The sequence below is a fragment of the Hyperolius riggenbachi genome, chromosome 5 (genome assembly GCF_040937935.1).
Source record: "Hyperolius riggenbachi isolate aHypRig1 chromosome 5, aHypRig1.pri, whole genome shotgun sequence".
In the NCBI taxonomy this organism is placed as follows: Eukaryota; Metazoa; Chordata; class Amphibia; order Anura; family Hyperoliidae; genus Hyperolius; species Hyperolius riggenbachi.
The window spans coordinates 309647255-309673185 of record NC_090650.1 but is presented as its reverse complement, the minus strand read 5'-3'; the positions used below and the strand labels follow the sequence as shown (position 1 = coordinate 309673185).

Here is a 25931-nt window from a genome sequence, read left to right as displayed (position 1 = left end):
GCTGATCTGCAATGTTTGTACTGTACTTCTAACATGACCAGCCATTAGGGGGCCGTCAGGAAATGCTTTTCATGGCTTTCTTTTTATTGGCACTACTTTGGCTCCCATTAATTAAGCATGATTAATTCCCACAGGCAGACAAAGCTAACAGTATTTCTCCAGCCTTTGGAACACATATAATACAGAATGATTTTGTTTAGAACTCTGTGACACTGGAGTGCTTTTTGTCAGTTATAAACGGCTTCCTCGGAATTGTTGGTAAGAGGTTTTCCTCTCACAAGCTGTAAGATTATGATTTGGCAAACTGTATCTTATTAGGCCTTGCTTTTAGCACTGCGCTCACACATCAAGCGCCAAGTCCTTATTTCCATAGTTGAGCAGCAACATTGGGTCATTATGTAACATGCAGAAATTGAGGTCCAGAAATGCCATCACCCAGTAATGGTGGGATAAATATTTGGTGTACGTGCTCTTTATTAATTACCCAACTGTCCTTCCTCTAGTATAACTGCTGTGTCCGAGTAGATAGAAAACAGATGGCAGTCTGCTCAGTTTATAGTATGTGTGGCCTCTCATCACAAATTGTTTCAGACTGCTCAGAGATGAGTATACATTGGTACATGAAGAAAGCCTGTAACTAAAAAAAAGTTCCCCTGGGGGGTACTCACCTCGGGTGGAGGAAGCTTCCAGATCCTATCGAGGCTTCCCCCGTTCTCTTTTTTTTTATTACAGAGTCTCTTTAATGATATGGTCACACCTTACACATCAGGGTGAACACACATTACACATTGGGGACTGCTATTGCGGAGGGGGGGAGTTCAAAGCACATAAAGAAGGGATCATTACCACTACAGCACCAATAAAGGCGTTACTTTATGAGCTGGGCGCAAGGGTAAAAGCAAAATATTGGCTCACCCTGCTGCTGCTCAATTCCCCAGCGGTTGGGGCGGTTGCAGGCTCTGCATCCCCTATTGCTACACAACTGCTGTATCTTCCTTTTGTCTCTAGTCTAGGCTGAGTGTAAAGTTTATCATTTCAGGAAACTAAGCTGTGGAAAACACATCCAGAACAAGACATCACATTTGTCTCTGACTATTTTGTTGCGAGCTTCAATAAAGCTGAATTTGATTGCTAAGTAATTGTATACTGTGACATGAGGAAGCCATAAGACGGAAATAAAAAAAAACACTTGTGTTATGATGTGGCTACTGCTGCTCTAGAACCTTTAGTTAAGCAGTATATATTACTATATTATCCGGAGTAATTCTCTAAGGGTTAAGTTCACTTTGTTTTAATATCAATAAACTATGGACAGTACCGCCCTCAAATCTGATTTCCATGAGATGAGGGGGGCTGACTTGTCCATACAAATGCAGTTGGAGGGCTGCATGCTTAAAGGCCATCAGAAAACCCCATGTGGCATCTGGGGAAGAGTATAGGCTGGGCAGCTTGTCTGTTGAGGCATGCAGCATGGCCGAGATCTGGCCTGGTTTGACTGCCTGTAACCATTGTCACACTGACTTGTAAACACCTAGTAACTGCAATATGTGGTTTACAGCAACTGTTTATCAACTGTCAGTATGGATTTGGCCCATAGCAGACAAGTTATCAAACATTTTTCCTGAGGCCTTCCATGAAAAAAGTCTTTCTTATCTATAAATAGTAAGGGGTGCAAAAGGAGTGGCTTGGACTCCGTCTTAATATTAATAAGGATATAGTGTACTTTCATATTGCATCGGTTTTGGGGTATTGCAAATCACAATATAATCTCAACAAGATGCAATTATATCTGAGTGGTACATTCATATTGGTGCATTAGTGGCACGGTGGGGCGTATTCTGTTGGAAGAATGCATGCTTGTGCGTTCACTGTAGAACGTGCGTGATTACAGTTGCAGTGAAGTATACTTTTGTGCACCACGTGCCTTACTGTGTGCGTCACATTGCACTTGTAACGTGCAATGTAACTTTTCAACACTGTTGCAATGTGATTATGTTTTTCAGAATGTAAGTAGTGTGAAAATACCTTAAGGCCACGTTCACAGTGGGGCATTGCGTTGTGTTCCCATAACTAAACGGACAACTCATCCCATACGTTTAGGCTGTGTTGCACCGCATACAGTGAAGTATACAGTCAACAAAAGTATGCTTCGTTTTTACTGTTTACGCGTGCCATTAGTGGTAACATACTGCATGCAGTGCATTAACCATACCACAACCTGTTATGCCGCAACACACCAACCGCACTGTGAATGTTGCAGAAGTGGTGAATTGCAGTGCAGTGCAGACACGTTACAATGCAGGCTTTACACAGCACCGCAATGCATCACTGTGAAATGTGTAAACACTTTTATGAACATAGTGTATCTATGCAGCAGTGGCTAATGCAGGGGTCCCCAAACTTTCTCGGTCAAGGGCCGGGTCAACATACTTCAGACTGCTGGGGGGCCAGAACATATATAAAATGATGTTGAAAAACATTACATTGAATCTAGGTATTGATTCCCTTCAATCATTCCCAGAGGAGAACTCCCAGCAGCAGTCATTCAGTCATGTGGCACCCGAAGAACATCTTTGTGCACCAGACAGTGAAGCATACCCAGGTGACAACCTGTCTTCCAGTTGGACAGCAGTGTCACCTGATGCAGAATTGGATGCCAGCGAATTACTGCTCACTGGCTTCTACAGTATGTGGATGGGTGGTGCAAACACTGCTATTCTATATGCGGGCCTCCGATATTTAAAGGTGCAGTGGGCCGTATCTAGAAGTAATACATTTTGTGTTTGGGGGGCCAGTGAAAAAGTCTCGGGGGGTCGCATTCGGCCCACGGGCCTTAGTTTGAGGACCACTGGGCTTGGGCTAGTGGTTGCTTTTATTACAAAGCAGAAGTCAAATTTGGCAATTTTTTCATTTTAACAAAGTTCCTTTAACACATTTGGATACTGTATCTGTAATATGCCAGATGTTTAAATATAAATACACAAATTCATACAGCCACATGGAAACAGCTCATATTGTATTTACGCATTGCGTTTTAGAATAAATATGCCAGCGTTACAGACTCTGTGAATACAGTTGCCACAGACAAATGACTCATCCTGGCACTGAGCAGTGATCCTTGTTTTCCCCCCAATGCTTCTTGTATAAGGAATAACTTCAAATAGTTCTTTAAATCAGTAGTATACAGAAAAGACATATTACTTGCTTGTATAATCAGTGGATTCCTAATATCAGTCACTCCGATGTTATTAGGACATTTCTCACCTTATGTTTTCCAGACTTTACACTATATAACACCTCTTCAGCACCTAGCGAGTGAAATAATGCTAAAAATATCACCAGGAAAGTAATATCAACCTTAATCAAAGCTGACTTATTAGAGGTGCACAGTAGCTTAGTGGCTAGCACTCTTTACCCTGCTGTGCCAGTCCCAGGTCTGAATCTCAGCCAGGGCAGTTGTTGCATAGAGTTTTTATATACTGTCACCAATTTGTGTTTCCTTCTAAAAACATACTGTTACAGTAATTCATTGAATTTTCCCAATACAGGTAGTCCCCGACTTACGAACGCCCGACTTACGAACGCCCCGCCGATACGAACAGAATGAAATCTGTGTTTCCATGGGAACAAGCCAAATTGGACTTGTAGTTTTTGAGAAAATCGATTTTTATAAAATTCAAAGAAAAAATGGCTTGTAAAGAGACTCTGAAGCGAGTCTAAATTCTCTTTTTTAACCTGTATTCATGTTAAGCCCCATAAGCCCAGCTAAACCGCCACTATCCCACGGCAAAACGAGGGTTTAATACCCCCCAAATTCCCTCCGTGGTGCCCGGGGAACGCTTCCTGATTGAGGCAGAGCTACAGCCATAAGATCTGCCTCAAGCGCTTCAATCCCCGCTGATCGCCGCCTCTCCCCCGCCCCTCTCAATCTGCCTTCACAGAGAGGGGCAGGGGAGAGGCGGAGATCCGTGCGGCGATTGACGTGCATGGAGGCAGAGCTGCAGCTCATAGCTCTGCCTCCATGAGCAGCAAAATCCACGACCAAGAAAGTGGTGGATTTTGCAGGGGGGATTTGGGGGGTTTTGCCGCGGGATACCGGCGGTTTAGCAGGGCTTATGGGGCTTAATATGAATACAGGTTTAAAAAAGAGAATTTATATTCGCTTCAGAGTCTCTTTAAACTTGTATAAGCAGGCATAGAGGGCAGAGGTGACACAGAGGGGGACACTGGAGGCACAGGGGGGCACAGAGGAGGTACAGGGGACAGAGATAGCACATTGTTCTGACTTAAGAACAGATTCAGGTTAAGAACGAACCTACAGTCCCTATCTCGTTTGTTAACCAGGGACTACCTGTATTGGCCGAATGCCTGATACACACGATGCAATTTTTCATTTAGATGCAAGGGAACAAAGCAAAGCTGGCATGTAATGGCAGGCAGTGTGTAAGACAAGTTAAGATCAACAGACCTGTGCTCTCGGAGAGGATAAGTGTCCAATTGGTCCAGTAAGAAGAAGCCAGGTGCTAGGTTCCCAAAAAAAACGTTTAACACATAGCAGACATACAGTGCCCCTTAGAGGGGGAATAGTAATTAACGTCACTGGGAACTTGTGCAGCAGCAGGATAAGCCATACCGGCTGTATCCTGTGCCCAAGTCTCCCGGCGCCGATTACATATGTATGCCAATGAGGGTAATAAAGCTGTGAAGAGCTTTTTTGGAACTTAGTGCCCGGCTTCTTCTTACTGGAAGCAATTTTCCATTATAATGACGGTCGAATCAATTATTTCCAACAGGTGCGATCAGATTTCCGATTGTTTTTCTGATCACTTTTCCTATTACTTCTATACAAAATCGATTTGACTGTCAGTCTGATGGAAAATTGCATCGTGTGTTCAAGGCATTAGACTGTGATATGCACATTAGATTGTGACTATGGTGAGAATTTGATTGCAAACTTCTCTGAAAGGAACACTAGTAACATCACTATGTACGCTGTAAATGCTAAGGAAGATGTCGGCACTAGGTCAATGTATAACAGTAATTTATTATTTCGTGTTCTGTCCAGATCTAGTAACCTTCAATACTCCTAGCAGTAACCTGTAGAGCTGTAAATTGAAAGTAACAATAAACAATTAAAAGTTGAACCTGTTTGGACAAGTGAAGGGCGTTGTGTGTGTGAAGGGATGAATGGGGGAGGGGGGAGCTGTGAGTGGGAAGTATGGGGCTTAAATTGAACCTGAACTCTTGCACAGGACACAAGGAAAACAGGACAGAAATGCACCTTGTATGTATTTACTGAGTTTAACTTGTGTAATTCCCCCTCATTTGTGTCTAATCACTAGCTGTAATTTGATCTCCCACCTGTGTCACATGACTGCATATGGCAGATAAGCCCATTTTAAAGCACAGGATGTAAACAATATGTCTGCTTCCATGAATCAGGAAGTAGAAACAGTGCAGATTTATTTTAGGATTTGTTTCAGCTGTAACATAGAAATGTTTTTTTTTTGTTTTTTTGTGTTTAAATGTTATTATGCTGCTGTGTATCTTTTAGAGTAGAGAAGAGTTCTGAAGTCAGGTCCACTTTAATAGTTCACACAGCTTCAACAATAGCCCAAGCTAAAATAAGCTTTGAGGCCACAAAGATGCTGCAGCTTCCTATTTTACTGGGACAATTCCATTAACAGGCATGCGACCATGCAAGGTACCTAGTGACACTTTGCAAAACAATCGGCATATCTCAGCTCTTGTAGGCTCATAAATTCTCACTTGACCTTTAACTAGGAAAAAAGTAAACTAACCTATAACTAACATTTTTCCATTGACCTAGTTTCTGTGCACAAAGTTGACATTACATTTGTGGATTAGCAAACATATATCATTATATATTAATAAATGAACCTGTTATTGGTATATGTATTAACAACAGGTAGCCAAAGATGTTTCTGTGAGATTGCACCATGAACTGGAAAGTGTGGAAGAGAAGCGAATCAAAGCAGAGGATGAGAATGAAATGTTACGTCAGCAGATCATTGAAATGGAGGTGACCAAGCAAGCATTACACAATGAGCTGGACAGGACAAAAGAGGTAAGAGTGCCAAGACAGCTGACCATTTCCTGTGTGTTTAACTGGGAAACTCAGACATTACACATTTTGGCTGTGCAAATATTTTGTTATTTCCAAGGTGCATCACCCTCTATATGCGTGCTGTGTAAATAACGGACTGGATAGAGTAGGATGGTCATACACAGATTGCCACTCAGTGTGGCAAACAGATCAGCGATCAAGTAAAAATAGTGCAGGAGGAGCATGCCAGATTGGATCAGGTAAAAATGGCACAGGAGGAGCGCAGCTAAAAACGGCTCTACCATAGATGGCAATAGTAAAAGCCATGATTGCCGTCAGTGAGTGATAATTATCACTACTTATAAGGCACCATTATTATCGTTCATTGCGGCTAAACATGGCTTTTACTATTGCCGCCTATAGAGGGCAGGTTAGTCGACGGATTAAGGTTTCGGCACCGAGGGGGTGGGTTAAGGTTAGGCACAGGGGTGGTTAAATTTAGGTACTGGGGGATGTGGTTAAGGTTATGCACTAGGGGGATTGGTTAAGGATAGGCAGCAGGGGGGAGTGATTAAGTTTAGATATCAGGGGTGGTGGGGCTACTAGCGGCAGTCTTCTGCGCTATTTTTAGGTATACAGTGTGGCATTAGTCCCTCTCTGTTCTGAATCTGATTAAAGAGGGATAAAATCCCCCATACAATGCATATAGATTTTCAGAATATTTCATCATAAAACCTATTGAAAATAATCAAACCGCAGAGTTGCACTGTTCAATGCTATGCACAGTCAATCCACCATAGCTCCCTTGCAGTGTCCGCTCTATTGAAATTTTTGTCAGATCGTAATTTTGATAAATTTTTGCTGCGCTATAGATTTCTGGCAGACTTGATTAGAGTGATAGAATCTGCCTGTAAAAATCAATGCGTGTATGGGCAGTCATGGACATATTAGTATTTGAATAGCAGTCAGACATGCAGGCTTGATGCCACAGTCCAAAGGATAAACATTTGTTTGAGTGCACCATAAATGATCGGCGAAGCACAGTGTTTAAAGAGGATCTAAACAGACCCTCCCCCCCCTCCCCAGCGGGATACTTACCTTGGGAGGGGGAAGCCTCTGGACCCTAATGAGGCTTCCCCCATCCTCTTAAGCCTCAGAGATCCAGCGCTGGCTTCCCCAGAACCACATCAGACAAGGATGCTGTGACGCAGGCACAGTAGCATCTGCAATGTTTATCTGCCGCAATCCAGCGTAGGCACAGTACCGACTTTCTGATTGGGTCAGGTGGAAATAGCCTAGCCTGATCGGGTCCACTCTACTGCACAGGCGCGAGTCACTGGATTGTGTTAGGTAAATATTTACATCGCCGGTGTTCAGAGGGTGCCAGCACTGGATGTGGGAGGGTGAAGTGGAACGGGGGAAGCTTCATTAGGATCCAAAAGGCTTTCCCCTCCCAAGGTAAGTATTCCCCAGGGTTTTTTATTTGTTACAGTTCCTCTTTAAAGTAAACTTGAGATTATTTGGAGTAAAGGATTTTTACTTACCTGGGGCTTCCTTCAGCCCCCTATAGTTTGTCTGCTCCCTCAGTGTCCATCCATTCCCCTCTGTTGCGCTGCTGTGATCCTGCAGGGTTGCAGGCCACTGCACATGCGCTGTTCTTGCTCCTGTGTGTCCTCCATTACGCCCTGTGGCCGGGACTGTTCTGCACAGGCGCAGTTATGCTCTTAATGAACTGCACATGCACATAAGTCTCCTGGCCCAGACTGCACATTTGCTGTAGTGCGAGTCAAGTTTACCCATGAAAATGAGATCTGTCATTTTTTTCATCACTTTAAACAAAACATATATTGAAATAGAAATTTAAAAAATTCTTAGGCCCCATTCACACTGCGTTTTGCCTTGCAAACGGACCGGATCCTGATCGGATCCTGATCGGATCAGGACCTGATCCTGATCGGAACCGTACGGTTCCGATCAGGATCCGATCAGGATCCGGTCCGTTTGCATCAGGCTGCCATCAGGATCCGTCAGCAAAAAATAGCGAAATTAAATAAAAAAATGTTGGGGTCAGCAGAAGGTGCACCTGGTGCACCTATAGAATCAGATTCCTCCGCTGTAGGCCTCACCTCCACCTCCAACATTCTGCCAAAACAGCTCCAGCACGTCTGTCACTGCTGCTCCACTCCAGACATGCTTGGCCCATGTGTCCCCATCTGAAATGGCCGCTTGGATACGCATAGGAAGTGGGGTAGAATGTCAAGTTTTTGTAAGCAGTGTGTTCTGTGCCTTCCGTTCCCCATTGGTTTCTGTGTGCCTGATGGTGCTGTCAGGCTCCGGTCAGGCTCCGGTCAGGATGCGTGGGCCGGAGATCCGGACCCAAAAAATAGCGCATGTTGGAAAAGAGTCCGGATCCGATCCGGCTCCGGTACGTACGGAACGGACGCGTGTGAACGTCCGCATAGACATTACATTGCTATGCGGAACGTACGTTCCGTTTGTACAGTATGCGTTCCGGATCCGATCCGGAAAATCCTGATAGCGAACGCTAATGTGAACCGAGCCTTAACCTGCTTACTGGACTGATAGAAAATTTCAGCTCACAAACACCCTCCCGGAATGGAACCTGTGAGTATGTAGGGGGACCATGTACAATGTTGTCTTTTCACATTTTTTTTTATAAATTAACCTAGACAATTTCTGTTTTGATAAGACTTATCTTTTATATCTTGTTTGACTTTAGGAACAGTCCAGAACTTTTCCCAGAACAGTCTGGGTAACATTTGGGAGTCCTCACCTCACTAAAACAGTGATCCCCTAATTCTTTTTAAGAGCCCCCCCCCCGCCACATGCACATTGCATGCCTGAATACGAACTGCGCGTGCCTGCCGAAGAGCCTGCTTGTGTAATCGCCATGCCCCCTCTCCTTTACCCCCACTTACTCTTGCTGTGGCTTATGCTTTGCACGGCATGGACTCAGCTGCTGCACATGTAGCTGGGTCTACACCGTGCATTACAACTGCCCTTTTCTAAGTAGATTTCAGCGCTATGCAGGCTTCTTTTGTGAGGATGAAGGGTCATCCAGAAAGTAGGGGTCCTATAGAAAGAAGGCAGCTTGCAGCCACACAAAGCATGTGACATAAGGTTATCTATGGATGTATCTCACAGCTGCCACACTGTCGGCTCCTCCTGTGAAATAATAGAACCAGACCATGAAATTGCTCTTTAGTCCACAATAAATATTATGCAGACCTTTTAAAGGCGTGAAACTAAATTGGAAATATTAATAGGCTTCATTCGTCAAATTGCACAATGTGTTGTATGCTGTTTAACAATACAAATATATAATATTTTGAAGAACATAACTAATTTAAGTAAAATATACATTTTCATGGTTCAAATGTGGTCCTAGGCAGTGGACAATACTTTGTTAGTCTAGTTAGTAGGGAAGGGGTAGAATCTCTGCCGGTTTTGTTGCTGTATATAGAACTATTGAAGAGATGTTTCTGCTTTGTCCCTGTGACAGTTGGTATTTCTTCTCATTCATTTAGCTGACCATATGTACTTTTGCATGCCAGATGTGTCTGTCATACACTGTTTTGTTTTTTTCAGCTGTTGCAAAGGCATGTTCATAGCTCTTCTGCCCTCAATTTTTCCAGAACCTAAATGAACTTCAACTTTTTGATTATGGAACAAATGGGAAAAACATGACAAATCAGTTATTTTGGTAATAGTTGGTCTGTGCATGTTAATTTGCTGACACAGCATTTGCCCTGTCCCCCTGACTTTAGTTCTGTGAAGTATATTTCAGTCATGATCAGGTATACGCGGTTAGTTGATTCTTAAGAAAAGGGGCCTTTTCTTAGTACTCATGAACTAAGCTTGGTGGTGCTTTCCTTTGGGTGATAGAAATGTATGTGTAAGCCTCACATCTTTTCCGCAGTAAAGGAGGAGTTCCGTTCTGCACCGACCTACTCAAGCTGATTGTTACAGTCTTTAATTTTTATGTATGATGGCTGAATTTTTTTTAGTGATCCTTCTCAAGACCTCCAAACCAGGCTTATATGTGACAATCAGTGGCACCCAGTTCTTCTCCTACTTCTGCTTCTGTTGCCTGAGGTTACTAGTAGGACTACCCAATGTCCATCAGTGGAACCCAGTTTTAGTCCAGGTTATTTTTCTCTTACAGCAGGTCAGTGCTAGGGACAACTTGTGATCATGTGAGGCATGATACTCCTCCTGGTTTTTCCTCTTTCGTAGGAGGTCAGTTCCAGGGATGATACAGGTAACAATCAGTGGGACATGGTTCTCCTCCTGGTATTTCTTTTGTTGCTCAAGGTTAGTCTTGGGACAATGGCATGTGACCACCAGTGGGATTTTGTTTTACCTCTGGTTTTGCTTCTGTTGCATAAGGTTAGTCTTGGGACAATGTAGTTGACCATCTCATGTAAGTCAGTGAAAAGACACATTATAATTTTCTGTAAGTAAGTCTCCTCTAAAAGGTTAATAAATGTGATCAAATTATGAGTAAGCAAAAAAGTTAGTCATATCTCATACACTCTAAATGTGATGCCACAGACATCTGGTGATGACCTAATAATTTATAGATATTTATTATAATTCTGGCTTTAAAAAAAAGAATACAACATACTGTATATGTAGTACGCAGGCAGTGGCATAGCTATGGGCCCCAGTGTGATTTTTACATTGGGCCCTCCCAAGCACTCCATACATAACAGTTGATAAAGCGCACCAAAACTTGCCAAGGATGACCACAGTGTCAGAGGTGCAAGCAGGAGATATGGGGAACAGTTTGTTAATTATTACTGCTATTCAAAGCATCTATAGGAGTGATTATCCCTAGTACAGGTCCAATAAAGTGCTAATACAGCAGTTGAGGGAGGGCCCCTTGGGGCTCCTCTGCTCCAAGGGCCCTGGTGCGGTCGCAACCTCTGCAACCCCTATGGCTAGGCCACTGTACACAGGAAATATCTTGAGATATCTTGTACAAATGCGGGCTATTAATTCTACAAGTGTGTGAACTTAAACTTTCCTGTAAACCATATGACATGCTTATGAGATGATTGTTGTAAAGTACCGTAAAGTTATGAAGGTTACTCCAGCGCTGGGGTTCAGGGTCCAAACTAGGAATATTGCTGGGAATTTGTATTGATTCCCTTTGAGAGTACTTCAGTTTCAATTTCTACACATAAAACCGTGCTTAGAAAGTAATCTCTTTCTAACCAGACAGGCCCTAGATTGTGTCTGGATGCTAATAACTGGAAGGGGCATTATACTAAAAGCTCCTCTGTAGTGCTAACTGATGTGACTGGCTCTGTGTGTTCTGTAAAATCCAGCAGAGCATTGCTACTACATACAGGAACGTTAGAAAACGTGATATTTATGCCAATATAATGACCTAGCTAATAGTTGGATATAACCATAGCGTGAGAAGACTGCAGGACACAATACATTAGATGATCTTCATTTATCAGGCTGTAACTAAGAAATCAAGAAAACAGCAGTTGGAGTCCAAACCCATCCCTAAAAATGACCTGAAAATAGAGTCCTCCTGATATGCAGCTGCTGTAAGTTCTTCTGTCTCTTTGTGTTGGACTCGTGCTGTTGATGCTGCCAAGAAAACCTCCAGACAGTTGCCTGGCTGGGCTTCAGATAGTGTTGGGGGCGACCCTGGTGAATAGCACAAAGCACGGGGGGATTAAACGCAGGGCAGCAGCTGCTCAGGGATTTGTTATGAATAGCATAAATGGTTTTGTTAAAAGAGTGAATGAAGCTTGACTGCCAGCAAGAGAGAAGGAAGGGGGTGGGGTGTCTGCTATCCTCACTCCACAGCTGACAGCTTCTTATTATTACTAATGAAAATGGACAGGGCCACTGTCATGGGCTCTGAAGAGGTTGCTTTGCTTTTAATCCAGTCAACAATTCAATATGAAATTCCCACCTGTGTGTATTCAGTATTAGGTTACAGCACGGTGGTGCTAACACCGCAGTACTCCCTTCATTCCATGTTCTTCCAGTTTGTAAATGAAATCTCATTGTGTGCCACAGTTTGAAAATGTCACCTGGCCCTGACCTTATTTGTGTCATATGACATGTAAATTAGCGAGCAGTCAGTGTGTCTTTAGGTCAGATGTCCCCCTCTTCTGTCATCTTTTCAGCCACGTTCAGCTGTGATAGTGTCTGCTGAGAGGGCACATAGACACGCATATCTGTCATCTGTAGTGGGAGGTTCTGTAGCTAAGCATAATACATCTTTTAAAGCCCTAATTTAGTCTCCTATTAATGCATATAATAGTAAGTTCACATTAATTAGCAATACACCAAGCTCTGTGGATTGCACATCTGTACATGTTGTAGTAAATATATTTAAAATACTTAGCTTCATTCTCTGTTGAGATGACAATGCAGCACAATTACCTGTGTAGAGCCTTTCTGTTCCTTCATGCTGCCAATTGTTTCTGTAGCATGCCCAGTTAAACTTCCTTCATCTGATAACACTGCAGTAGTCTTCGGGAAACCTTTGGAATTACTTGCGTCCTTGAGTACTTTCAAAGACAAGTGTATCTGAACTGTGCATGCACGAGCTCGGACGTGCACAGTATGAATGTATTTGTTATTCGGAAGTACTCGTTTCCTGAAGGCTACCAACGCGTTAGCAGATTCGGAGGAATTTGTCAGGCACAGGAATGACGGGCAGCATGGAGGAACGGAAGTAAGTATAAAACCTGAGTTTCCTCACTTCCGATCTGCTTTAAAGAAAACCAGAGACCTCACTATGCAACTTGTTTTTACTTACCTGGGGCTTCCTCCAGCCCCATAAGCAGGGATCAGTCCCTCGCCGTCCTCCCGTTGTCCTCCATTCGTCCGCCATCAGCCCCGGGAATTGGGTAAGTTGGATGCAGTCTGGGTCATCCGGGATCTTCTGCGCATGCGTAGATGACCCCGGCTGATGTCACTAAGCCAGATACCCGGGCTGATTGCCACTAAACAGAGCTTATGTGCCTGGAGTAAGCCCCGGGTAAGTAAAAAAAAACTTTGTAGTGTGCCGTACACTTTAAGCCCTCCTGTGTCCTCCCCAGTGTTTTTTCGGGCTAAATGGAAGAGCAGTGAAAAATATTTTTTTTATTACGTGTAATTAAGGATGATGAGTGGTACACCTTACTTTTGGGAACACCCTGGGGGGGATTTACGAAAATGGTTAAATGCTTTATTGCACACTGAGCACTTTAGCTCCAGTGCTGGCCACAAATATTTAACATTTTGCAACAGATAGAGAATGAGTGTGATCGTGTGATCTGCATTGTACTGGAGAAGGAACCTATTTGGGGTAAGCTGGGAAGGGGGGTGGGGTTAGATACTTACCCTTATGGTACAGATATTTCCAGGATCCTCATGGAGCCCACTGTTCCAGTGCAGGGTCCCTCTTCATCTTCTGGCTGTAGTCCTGGCTGTGGATGAGCTCATCTAGAATGGTCTGCACATGCCCAGTAAAATAAAGCCGCACTCCTGAATCATCTGTTGTGAGTGACGAGTACTATGCTTTCCAGCAAGAGTAGTTTGAATTATTATCTGTATTGGAAAGGTATTGTTGCTACAGGTTAAAATAGTTACCGGTAGTTTCTAATGTCATTACACTTCAAAATAATTTGTGCAGTATTACGTTTTATCAGTTCTCAAACCCGTTTCAAAGGAGGTGGAATGTGCTAACCGCCATTCTTGCACTCATGTAGAATGCTAGTTCTATGCCTGCTTGAATCCAGTAGTATACATTAGGTGCCCTCATTCTACTGGCTGTACTGTAATGGGGAAGGGTAACACCCTCTGTCAGGTCTTTGCACTGTGTCTTTAGAGCATACACGTCAAACTCCGGCCCGCGGGCCAAATCTTGAACTCGAAATCTTTGAACTCCAGGGGGTTTCCACACTTCACATTATGTTTGGCCCACTCTAGACCACCAGGGATGCTGGATTGAAGGTAAAGCCCTAGATCACCAGGGAAGCCATATGGGGGATTGAGGGGGAAAGCACTAGACACCAGGGTGCAGCTGTATAGGGAAGGACGAGTGGTCACTAGACACCAGGAAATAGTATAGGGGAGAGAGGGGGCCACTAGACAACAAGGAACTGTATTAGGGAGGGAGGACCACTTAACACCCTGCAACTGTGTAGGGATGGGAGGAGGGCCACTAGCCACCAGAAACTTTGTAAGGGAGGGAGTTGGCCACACAACATTGAGGTTGGCCTCTGACTTGGTACCAGTGTTCAGTTTACGGCCCACTTTGTATTTTAGTTCGACACCCCTGCTTTAGAGGGATTCCACCACTGAAATCCCGGAGGTATATTGCAAAGCAAGAATTAATGTTTGTACTTTTTAATCTGCTTCGTTTAGCACAGTGTCAAATGGAAGAGTATAAGGCTGCTTTAATTAATGCAGAATTTCCCTTTTGAAAAAAAAAATGTGTTCTGTTATATCAAGTAAAAAAAAAATGGATTATAAGAACAGATTTGTAGGACGACAAGGAAAAGTGTTTGTTATCGCAGCTTATGAAAGTCTGTTTCTTGTATCACTTTGTAGATTTCACATGTGCAGAACTGGAAGGTCTTGTCACTTCACGTTAGCGGGGTGTAATGTAATGTGCCAGGGAATGGACTGAGTAGGCTGTACAGTAGAATTCCACTGTAGTTCCTTGACCAGAGCAGATTGTGCCATCCATGCTGCAGAATGCTGAAGAACGGGAGCGTTAAACCTGCACAAGGCTCAGTTTATTTCAACTCAGCAGTTTCAGGGACAAGGAACTGACTATATTTCTGTAAGCATAAAAACTGCTACTATTCACTAAAGTTTTGTAAACTACTTTATTTTTCAAATGAGTAAAAAAACCTCAAATTACAAAAAGACATGAGATACAAACAAAGTAGTCTTCATGTACAAAACATACAATACTGTTGTTGTTTTTTTATTACATATTTTGGTTGTTACTTGTTACAGTATTGTATAAACTGTTATAAGTAGTTTAAAACAATTTAAGAGCAAATTGAAAACAACAAAAAGCATAGTTTATACTACATGTCCAAATCCTGAGTTGTCTGAAAGCCAATCGTTTATTCACATTTCACTATGTGTAACACGGGACTCGATACAAATTTTACAAACAATCTCTCAGAATGGAACTTGTTTGTAAGTAGAGGACTGCCTGTACTTTGAAAAAAGTTCCTTTTGTGTATCTTGGGTTTTCATGCACAAGAACCCTTCCAGCACATGGAACTCATTTTGGGTGCCATAGGCAAATGGAGGATACATATACTGTACATCCTTCACAAATAAGGAGCCCAATCACAATGGAAAAACATGTCTGTATTGAACCGGTGGGTGAACCTACCTGAGGTTGTTCCTTTGGGCCAGAGACCATACCTTTGCCTGGATACAGTTAACAGGAGGTGGATACATCCATGGGAATCCTGTTGTCACTACATGGTATGTTTTCAGCACTATTCACTGTTTTGGAATTTAAGCAAAGAATTTTGGAATCACAAGTGCGTTATCACAGGTACAGTCATCTCATTTATGTTTTATGCACAAACCACTTCTGCATTTGTGTATGTTTTTCTTAAATGATTCTACTGTTAGTGTTCTACACAGCGTACAGCAAGGGGGAATTTACCAGTATATAAAAACTCAGAGAATATTCAGTACATTAGACAAGACTAGTGTAGAGTTATTATCTACAGCATTCTTGTAGATTGCTTCCAGTTGCTGTGGTACAGGAAAGCTGCCAGTGTCCCCTGCCTTATTTATGGCAGTAGACTAGAAGACTCGCATTGAGCTCTGTCTTCCTTGTGAGTGTGGCCTTTACATTGTGCTAAGGATGACGTGGAGCCTGGTAATGAATCAGACTAGCCACAAGTCAGATCATTGGTACTAGCTGTCAAGCTGGGTCAGCCAGGTCTTGCTAGAGAACATCCTCTTGTGGATGTGTTCAGATTATGAGAAAAGTAGCTGGAGATGCTTTATTTAATCCCACAGATCAGGGCTGACTGATGAAATCTGTGTCAATTGCTGTACACCCTCTGCTTATCAGACTGCAGAGAACAGATCGCTATGACGCGTAACAAAAGTAATAAATGCATATATTTCTGTTTATTATATTTAAATAATGACCGTGTTAATAAGCATTATTTATTTGACCTCTTGAAGTCAGTTTTATTTGTATGGGGGTCGTGGTTCCTATCTTGGCACCATGGGAAGCATTCCCACCTTGCAGCACTGGTCTCTAGTTTGAATTCCAGCTAGGGACCTATCTGCATGTAGTTTGTATGTTATCCTCATATTTGTGTGGGTTTACTCCAGGCACTACAGTTTCCTCCTACATCCAAAAAACAAGTTAATTTGGCATCCCCCTAAAAATATTCCCTTAACTGTGATGTACATATGACTATGATAGGGATTAGATTGTGAGCCTCTTATGAGTTAAAGTGGATCCAAAATCAAAAACAAACTATGACAAGTAACTTGTATATATCTTATCTAAAGTTTAGATAGTTTACACAGCAAATCTAGCTGCAAACAGCTTCAACAGTTTCATGTTTATTTATTCCTGTGATACAATGACAGCGGCCATGTATTGTTTGTCACATTCCACACAGGCAAGCTGCAACTGCATCTCCAGCCCTCAGCTCACTCCCCTCTCCTGCTTCCTCCTCCCCTCTGCCTCTGGCTAGTAACCTCCTCCTCCTGCCCAGACTGAGCTTCCATAAGCCCTTGCTACATGGAGTGCCAAGGCACTATGAGCTGTGGGCAAGGCTTGTTTAGTTTATAGGGAATTAGAGCATTAAAACAAAAAAAAAGTATTTGGCTTGAGGAATGCCCTATAAACTATATGTAAGGAACACAATTATGCAATGAGTAAAAGTTTATCTCGGATCCCCTTTAAGTTACAAGACTATGCACTCTGTACAGCACTGCGGAAGTCTTTCACATCACTGTGGAGGGATTTTAGCCCCTCTTCCTTACAAAATTGCTTCGGTTCATCGAGATGTGTGAGCATCTATTTATAAACAGCTCTTTTAAGATCACAGCACTTCAGTTGCGTTGAGGTCTGGGTTTTGGCTGGGCCATTGAAACCGCCTCGAATCGAGGTGTGTTCGCATTAAGGTCACAGCACTTCAGTTGGGTTGAGGTCTGGGCCTTTGCTGGGCCATTGAAATGCCTTGATTCTTTTCTTTATCACATACTCTTTTCCATTATTTTATAGATTTGCTGGTGTGTTTCAGATAATTGTGCTGTTGCGTCTCCCAGCCAAGCTTTTATTTTCAGCTTAATGACTTATTGGGTGCCCAAGCCTAAATCATTATGCCTCATCCACTATGCTACGTTTTGTTTTTGCCAAACATAGCACTGTGTATTATGGTCAAAAGTCGTTATACACACACATATACATACAGGTAGCACACAATGCATAGTCTACGGTTAATAACGCTGGAAAGCTACATGTAGAACCTTCCTTTAGGGGAGTCATGCAATGGTATATTGGTAATTAGCATTGTCATATTGATTAGTTATTACATTTTTATTATCTCTTGAACACTTGTTGAGGGTAATATTAATGTTGCTTTGCAGTGTTTAGCCATATCCTGGTTGTTACAGATAATCCTTAAAAGGAATCTGAGGTCATCTTCAAAAAACTAATAAGCAGCTGAGTGTGGTAAGTGCATCTTGCATTAACACTGGAACTGTCTGGACACTGTTATTGTTCACTCACTCATAGGCAATGATCCTAATGAGGCTGCTGACACAGCAGGGTGATTTCTTTTTAAAAATCCTTTATTGCATTAACAAAATTGCCATATTGATCCTCCAAGCCTGAGAACCCCTTCTTATCTGGATTGTAGGTTTCCACCGGAGAATTACAGTTTAGCAAAATAAGTCATTGTGGTACAATAATTAGACTAGCATAACCTTGTTTGCCAAAGTATATTTCCTGTTTAATGTGGATGAAAATGTAAGGTTAAGACAATCATTTTAATATGTATTCCAGCACAAATTCCATATTCAAAGTAAATCCATTATTTATTAATTCCACTTCTAATACCCGTCCCCACAAATAGTTTACATCACTATTTCTGACATCATGACCTAGTTATCGTGAGAAAAGTGGTTTTAGAAAGTGCTTGTTGACCAAACTTTCCACCATACAGAGATTGCAGGCTTTGATGTCTTGGGAAGAATCAAAAAGATAGCAAGACGTATACAAATTATATAACTCTTCTCCCAGCACACAATATTTTCCAAATACAACACTTATAGGAGGATCTGTTATCTTATGTCCAGCCAGGGGATGAATTAAGCATACGAAACAGCTATTTGTGAAGGAGGCAGTTATGGAGTTAGGCTAGGCTAGACCTCCAACAGCAGGGTCGGACTGGGACACTGGGGGCCCACCAAAGAAATTTTAACCTGGGGCCCACACATCCCATGATTGCGGTGAAAAAGGGGCGTGGCCATGCACCGGAAGGTAGGCGTGGTCATGATGTATTATGGACAGGGCCAAATGTACATGATCTTAGCAGCATTGTAATTCAGAGACACTGCTGCCCAGCAAAACTTTGCATAGAGTCCCCTCCTTCAATATAAAGTAATGTCCTACTTTGCAGAGGTTGCGACCACAGAGGTTGCAGAGATTGCGACCGCATCGGGGCCCTTGGGCCAAAGGGGCCCCGAAGGGCCCTCCCTCAATTACAGTATTACCTCTCTATTGGTCCTTTGCTCATAATAATCACTTCTATAAATACTTTGAACAGTAGTAATCATTAACAAGCTATTCCCCATCCCCTTCTTGCACCTCTGACACTGTAGTTGCCATTGGCAGGTTTTGGTGCGTCGTATCAATTGTTATGTATAGAGTGCTTGGGGGGCCCCATTGTAAAATTTGCATCGAGGCCTACAGCTCCTTAGCTACGCCACTGCTCTCAGCATGAGTGATTACAGCACTGAGAAGAGAATTTTTGTGCTGCAGGCAGCAATTGGAGCTGTGTCAGACAAGGAGGGGGAGGGCCCACCAGAGACCTGGAGGGGGGGCCCTCCGAGGGAAAAAACTGTACTACTGTGGCCCAGTCCGACCCTGTCCAACAGGTAGCGCACAGTGTAGTAGTGTCCACACTGATGGCTCGTTGTAGTCCGGTTGGTGTCCTGAGCAGATGTGTTTCCACCATAGGCTATATGGGAAATACATCCACTCTCCAGGAAAAATTGCGGACACTACAAGAATGCATTCTGCTTACCACAATGGATCTGTTGCAGACTGACAAGTGTGAACGTATCCTGTGTTTACTCTGATAGGAATACAGTTGCTACGCGACTCTCTGGAACCTCTCTCACCTTGTAGAAGGAGTAATTAGCTGCACAGGACAAGAGGTTTTGTTACTCACTTTTAATATCTGGGTCAGCTGGACACTATCTGCTTTTTTTTGTTTTAGAAGCACTATGGATTGGTTTTGTTTTATAAGCTCGTAAAAATCAAAGTAATCAAGCTGAATACATTTGCTATTAATCCTTGTGCACTGCGCAGGCTCTGGTAGGTTTGCACAGAAGCACAGAGCCACTTGTGCACGGGGAACAAAAACCATATACGAGCGGCTCCATGATACTGCACAGGCATGGGCCGTACTTTGCGCCTGCGCAATGCGGATGTGCTCGTACACAGGGGAGCATGGCCACAAGCAATCCTCAACATTAGAGTTAAAGACTTTTTAGAAGATCATGTGTGCTCATTCATTATATAGCATAGCAATAACAAAAATGTTATGCTGCACTCACTTGTCAGTTTTGCTTACCAGTAGATTATATCTTTATTTTGACATTGTGGTTGTAGCTCGTTTTTTTTATACTGCTGGTAATTTGACAAACCCAAAATCCAATGGGCTATTTATTAGCAGACGTAGACCTGAACTTTTAGACCTTGATTCCTGAATAAATTCTCTTTGAAGGAAACTAGTGAGACTCAGAGGAAAACCTCTGTCAGGCCCGTTTCTAGGGCCGTGCGGCCCATGCCGCCTCCCGGGTCGCTGTTGGGAGCTGTTAGGAGGTGGGCGCTGAAATGGAGGGGGGAGCCGGAGCCGCGGGGAGGGCAGCCCGACCTCTCCCTCCCTCTCCTGGGCTGCCCTCCGTGCTCCCCCCTCAGATGCAGAGCGCAGCAGCAGCCAGGGAGGAAGCACTGTATACAACATACCTTCCTGCGTTCCAAGCGCTGCTCTCTCGCCGCCGGTCACTTCCTCTCTGCCTATACGATGATACACACGCTGGTTCCGGCTAAACAGGAACCAGCGTGTGTATCATCGTATAGGCGGCAGAGAGGAAGAGACCGGCGGCGAGACAGCAGCGCTTGGAACGCAGGAAGGTATGTTGTATACAGCGCTCCCTCCCTGGCTGCTGCAGCCCAGGAGAGGGAGGGAGAGGTCAGGCTGCCCTCCCCGCGGCTTCGGCTCCCCCCTCCATTATGGGGGACAGCTACCTATCTAACCTACCCTGGGGGGCACCTACCTAATCTAACCTACGCTGGGGGGCTCCTACCTAATCTAACCTACGCTGGGGGGCAGCTACCTATCTAACCTATATTGGGGGGCACCTACCTAATCTAACCTACACTGGGGGGCACCTACTTAATCTAACCTACGAAGGGGGCCGCTACCTAATTTAACCTATACTGGGGGGCAGCTACCTAATCGAACCTATGCTGGGGGGCAGCTACCTAATCTAACCTATACTGGGGGGCAGCTACCTAATCTAACCTACGCTGGGGGGCACCTACCTATCTAACCTATACTGGGGGGCAGCTACCTAATCTAACTTATACTGGGGGGCACCTGCCTAATCTAACCTACACTGGGGGGCACCTACCTAATCTAACCTACACTGGGGGGCACCTACTTAATCTAACCTACGCTGGGGGGCAGCTACCTAATCTAACCTATACTGGGGGGCAGCTACCTAATCTAACCTATACTGGGGGGCAGCTACCTAATCTAACCTATACTGGGGGGCAGCTACCCATCTAACCTATACTGGGGGCACCTACCTATCTAACCTATGCTGGGGGCAACTATTCTGGCTACCTATATTAGAGGCACCCACCTAGCAAACCTGTACTGGGGCACCTACCTATCTAACTTATACCGGGGGCGCCTGCCTATCTAACCTATACTGGGGGCAACTATACTGGCTACCTATACTGGAGGCACCTACCTGGCTAACCTAAACTAGGAGCAACTATACTGGCTCACCTATGCCTGGCTACCTATACTGGGGTACCTATTCTTGGCTACCTATACTGGGGGGACCTATACTAAGTGCAACTAGACCTGGCTAACCTATACTGCGGGCACCCATACCTTGCTTGGGGGGGGGGGGGGGGCAATTTTTACACACTCGCCCTGGGTGCATTTTAGCCTAGAAACTGCACTGACCTCTGTATTCAATTCTGAGGGTCAGATTTACTAAGACACCTCCAGAGGTCTCCAAGCATATTAAAGAACACCTGTAATCACGTAGAAGAAAAATACTGAGGTTTACCACTACTGAGGAAAGTATTTTTCTTCTACGTGATTACAGGTGTTCTTTAATATGCTTGGAGACCTCTGGAGGTGTCTTAGTAAATCTGACCCTCAGAATTGAATACAGAGGTTCTCCTCTGAGTCTCACTAGTTACCTTCAAAGAGTATTTATTCAGGAATCAAGGTCTAAAAGTTCAGGTCTACATCTACTAATAAAAAGCCCATTGGATTTTGGGTTTGTCAAATTACCAGCAGTATAAAAAAACGAGCTACAACCACAATGTCAAAATAAAGATATAATCTACTGGTAAGCAAAACTGACAAGTGAGTGCAGCATAACATTTTTGTTATTGCTATGCTATATAATGAATGAGCACACATGAAATTTTAATGCCAGTTTCTTCTCATGGGCAGTTAATTGCAACCGTGATAGCATGAGAAACCGGCTGCTTGATTATGTGTTAGATTATAAATAATCCAGCACTTTGATGTTCTATGCGGTGGTCACACAAGGTTAATTGGCTCCACATAAACTGAATTATTGAATTTTATTCTTAATGAAAAATATATTTACTCAGGGGCTTGGGTTCTGGGTAAAGCTGCCATCTAGAGACTGAATTCCGAGTTCTTTCCTCACACTTCTTGACTTGTTTGTATAGGCCATTTAATCACAGAAGACCCATGTTATAACTACAAAATATGAACAAATTCAGTTGCCTGGCATTAGCACTGAACAGGAGGGTTGCTCCCTATTTCAGTTAGCTGGAGTGTAGGCCTACAGCCCAGGATTGTGGTGGCAAAGCAGCCAGGTTCATGAGACAAGCGGTTAGAGAAAGCAGCTGCTATACGCAGGGCCGTGCAGAGGGTCCTTAAGTGGGGGGTGCTCAAATTTAAAAAAGGGGCCTGGCAATGGCTTCCCCCACATGCCCCTGCCCCTTCCTCATTTCTGGCTAGGGAGGTATTGATTGTTATGCTGCTGAATGCAGATGCTGGGTGCCATGTGGGTTCTGGGTGCTGGCACAGGGTGTCATGTGGATTCTGGCTGTATGGGTGTGTATCAACCATCATGTAGGTGTTGATTGCAGGTACTCAGTCCCTTGTGAGTTCTGGGTGCAAGTACTGGATGTCATATGTGAGTGCTTGGTGTGGGTGCTGGGCACCAAGTGGAGGCTTAGTGCAACTGGAACTACTGCAGATGAAGCATGTGGGTGTTGGGTGCAGGTACTGGGTATCACATAGGTGCAAATACTTGGCGCCATGCCTGCACTGGGTGCTTGCTCTGGGTGGGCATTGTGTGTCACGTGGGTTCTGAGTGCAGGTACTTCGGGTGCTAGTACTGGTTATGTGAGTGGGTGCCATGTGGAGGCTGTGTGCAGGTGTGAGTAGTGAGTGACATGTCAGAGCTGGGTGCAAGTTCTGTGCCATGTAGGTGTGAGTACTGGGTGCCAGCTATAGGGTAAAGGGGTGCAGGTATTGGGTGTCATGTGGCTGTTTGATGCAAGTACTAAGTGCCATATTGAGACCATATGTTAGTATTAGGTGCAGGGTGCTTGGTGCAAGTACTGGGTGCTTGCTATAGTGGGGGTTACTGGTTAAGTTTAATGTGGGTGCCGAATATTGGTGGGATTGCTGTGGGTGCAGGGGGTGGGAGGTCACTGTGGGTACTGCTATGAATGGCATAGTTGCTGCTAGGGGAGGTCGAGGTCAGTGTGGTTGATGGGGGAAGGGTAGGTCACTGTGGGTCCTGGGGGAGAAGTAACTGTGGGTGCTGTGGAAAGTAGAGGTCAGTATAGGTGCTGGAGGAAAGGGAGGTTACTGTGGGTCATTTGAGGGAGATCACTGTGGGTATTGGGAGGTAGAGGTCATTGTGGGTGCAGGGGGTGGGAGGTCACTATGGGTGCTGCTATGAATGGCATAGTTGCTGCTAAGGGAGATAGAGGTCAGTATGGGTGCTGGAGGAAAGGGAGGTCACTGTGGGTGCTTGGGGGGAGGTCACTGTGGGTCTTTGGGGAGGTAGAGGTCATTGAGGGTGCTGGAGGAAGGGGAGGCCACTAAGGGTGCTGCTATGAATGGCATAGTTGCTGCTAAGGGAGGTAGAGGTCAGTGTGGATGCTGGGGGAAGGGTAGGCCACTGTGGGTGCTGGGAGAAGTCAGTGTGGTTACTGGAGGAGGGAGTGGATGCAGGGTGTTGGGAGAAGCCACTGTGGGCGCTGGCAATGGGAGAGGTCACTGTAGGTGCTGCTTTTGGGATGGGAGGTCCCTGTGGGTGCTGCAGGGGACAGGAGGGTAGCCACTGGGGGAGGGAAAAATCACTGTGGGTCCTGGGGGAGGGATAGGTCAGTGTGGGTGCTGGGGTAGGCAGGATCACTGCTAGAGCTGGGGAGGGAGAGGTCACTGTGGGTGCTAGGTGGAGGGAGAGGTCACTGTGGGTGCTGGGGGGGGGAGGTCACTGTGGGTGCTGGCTGGGGAGGGAGAGGTCACAATGGGTCCCAGGTGGAGGGAGAGGTCACTGTGGGTGCTAGATGGAGGGGAGAGGTCATTGTAGGTGCTAGATAGAGGGGAGAGGTCACTGTGGGTGCTGGGGGAGAGAGAGGTCACTATGGGTCCCAGGTGGAAGGAGAGGTCACTGTGGGTGCTAGGTGGAGGGAGAGGTCACTGTGGGTGCTAGATAGAGGGAGAGGTCACTGTGGGTGCTGGGTAAGAGAGAGGTCACTGTGGGTGCTGAGTAAAAGAGAGGTCACTGTGGGTGCTGGGGGAGGGAGAGGTCACTGTGGGTGCTGGGGAGGGAGAGGTCACTATGGGTCCCAGGTGGAGGGAGAGGTCACTGTGGGTGCTAGGTGGAGGGAGTGGTCACTGTGGGTGCTAGGTGGAGGGAGAGGTCAATGTGGGTGCTAGATGGAGGGAGAGGTCACTGTGGGTGCTGGGGAGGGAGAGGTCAGTATGGGTCCTAGGTGGAGGGAGAAGTCACTGTTGGTGCTAGGCGGATGGAGAGGTCACTGTGGGTGCTAGGCGGATGGAGAGGTCACTGTGGGTGCTAGGTGGATGGAGAGGTCACTGTTGGTGCTAGGTGGATGGAGAGGTCACTGTGGGTGCTAGGTGGAGGGAGAAGTCACTGTTGGTGCTAGGTGGAGGGAGAGGTCACTGTGGGTGCTGGGGAGAGAGAGGTCACTATGGGTCCCAGGTGGAGGGAGAGGTCACTGTGGGTGCTAGGTGGAGGGAGTGGTCACTGTGGGTGCTAGGTGGAGGGAGAGGTCACTGTGGGTGCTAGATGGAGGGAGAGGTCACTGTGGGTGCTGGGGGAGGGAGAGGTCAGTATGGGTCCTAGGTGGAGGGAGAAGTCACTGTTGGTGCTAGGTGGATGGAGAGGTCACTGTGGGTGCTAGGTGGATGGAGAGGTCACTGTTGGTGCTAGGTGGATGGAGAGGTCACTGTGGGTGCTAGGTGGAGGGAGAAATCACTGTTGGTGCTAGGTGGATGGAGATGTCACTGTGGGTGCTGGGGGAGAGGTCAGTATGGGTCCTAGGTGGAGGGAGAGGTCACTGTGGGTCCTAGGTGGAGGGAGAGGTCACTGTGGGTCCTAGGTGGAGGGAGAGGTCACTGTGAGTGCTGGGGGAAGGAGAGGTCACTATGGGTGCTGGGGAGGGAGAGGTCACTATGGGTCCCAGGTGGAGGGAGAGGTCACTGTGGGTGCTAGGTGGAGGGAGAGGTCACTGTGGGTGCTGGGTAAGAGAGAGGTCACTGTAGGTGCTAGGAGGAGGGAGAGGTCACTGTGGGTGCTAAGTGAAGGGAGATGTCACTGTGGGTACTGGGTAGGAAGAGGTCAGTATGGGTCCTAGGTAGAGGGAGAGGTCACTGTGAGTGCTAGGGGAGGGAGTGGTCACTGGGTACTAGGTGGAGGGAGAGGTCACTGTGGGTGCTGGGAGAGGTAGAGGTCAGTATGGGTCCTAGGTGGAGGGAGAGGTCAGTATGCCACACTAGGATTCCTGTCTGGGCCTCTTCACTTAAAAGTATCCCAGGGGGCGGAGCTTCCCGAGGGTGGGCGTGGCCTACCACGGTAGGGGCGGAGCTTATTTTGCATCGCGAGTGGGGCCTTTTTTGAAGGTTTTAAAAAGGGGGGTGCCTGGGCACCCAGAGCACCCCCCTGTGCACGTGCCTGGCTATACGTCCATTATCTGTTTCTATTCTGCCTGGAGCTGGAGGTATTGTTTTCAGTTCTTCTCTATACACCTGCTTCAGTTAGTATAAAGCTGTGGCTAGTGATTGAGATGTGAAGCAGTTCTTTTCTTATCTGCTGTGTAGAG

General features: G+C 45.3%; 1 protein-coding gene across 3 annotated transcripts in view; it reads left to right on the top strand.

The window, feature by feature from the left end:
* Window positions 1-25931, top strand: part of LOC137518833 (microtubule cross-linking factor 1-like) — a 229369-nt gene that overhangs the window by 74962 nt on the left and 128476 nt on the right. For all 3 annotated transcript variants that reach the window (XM_068237193.1, XM_068237192.1, XM_068237194.1), the window contains exon 3: window positions 5930-6088. In XM_068237193.1, coding sequence (XP_068093294.1) covers window positions 5930-6088 — 159 coding nt within the window. The remainder of the gene's footprint in view (window positions 1-5929; window positions 6089-25931) is intronic.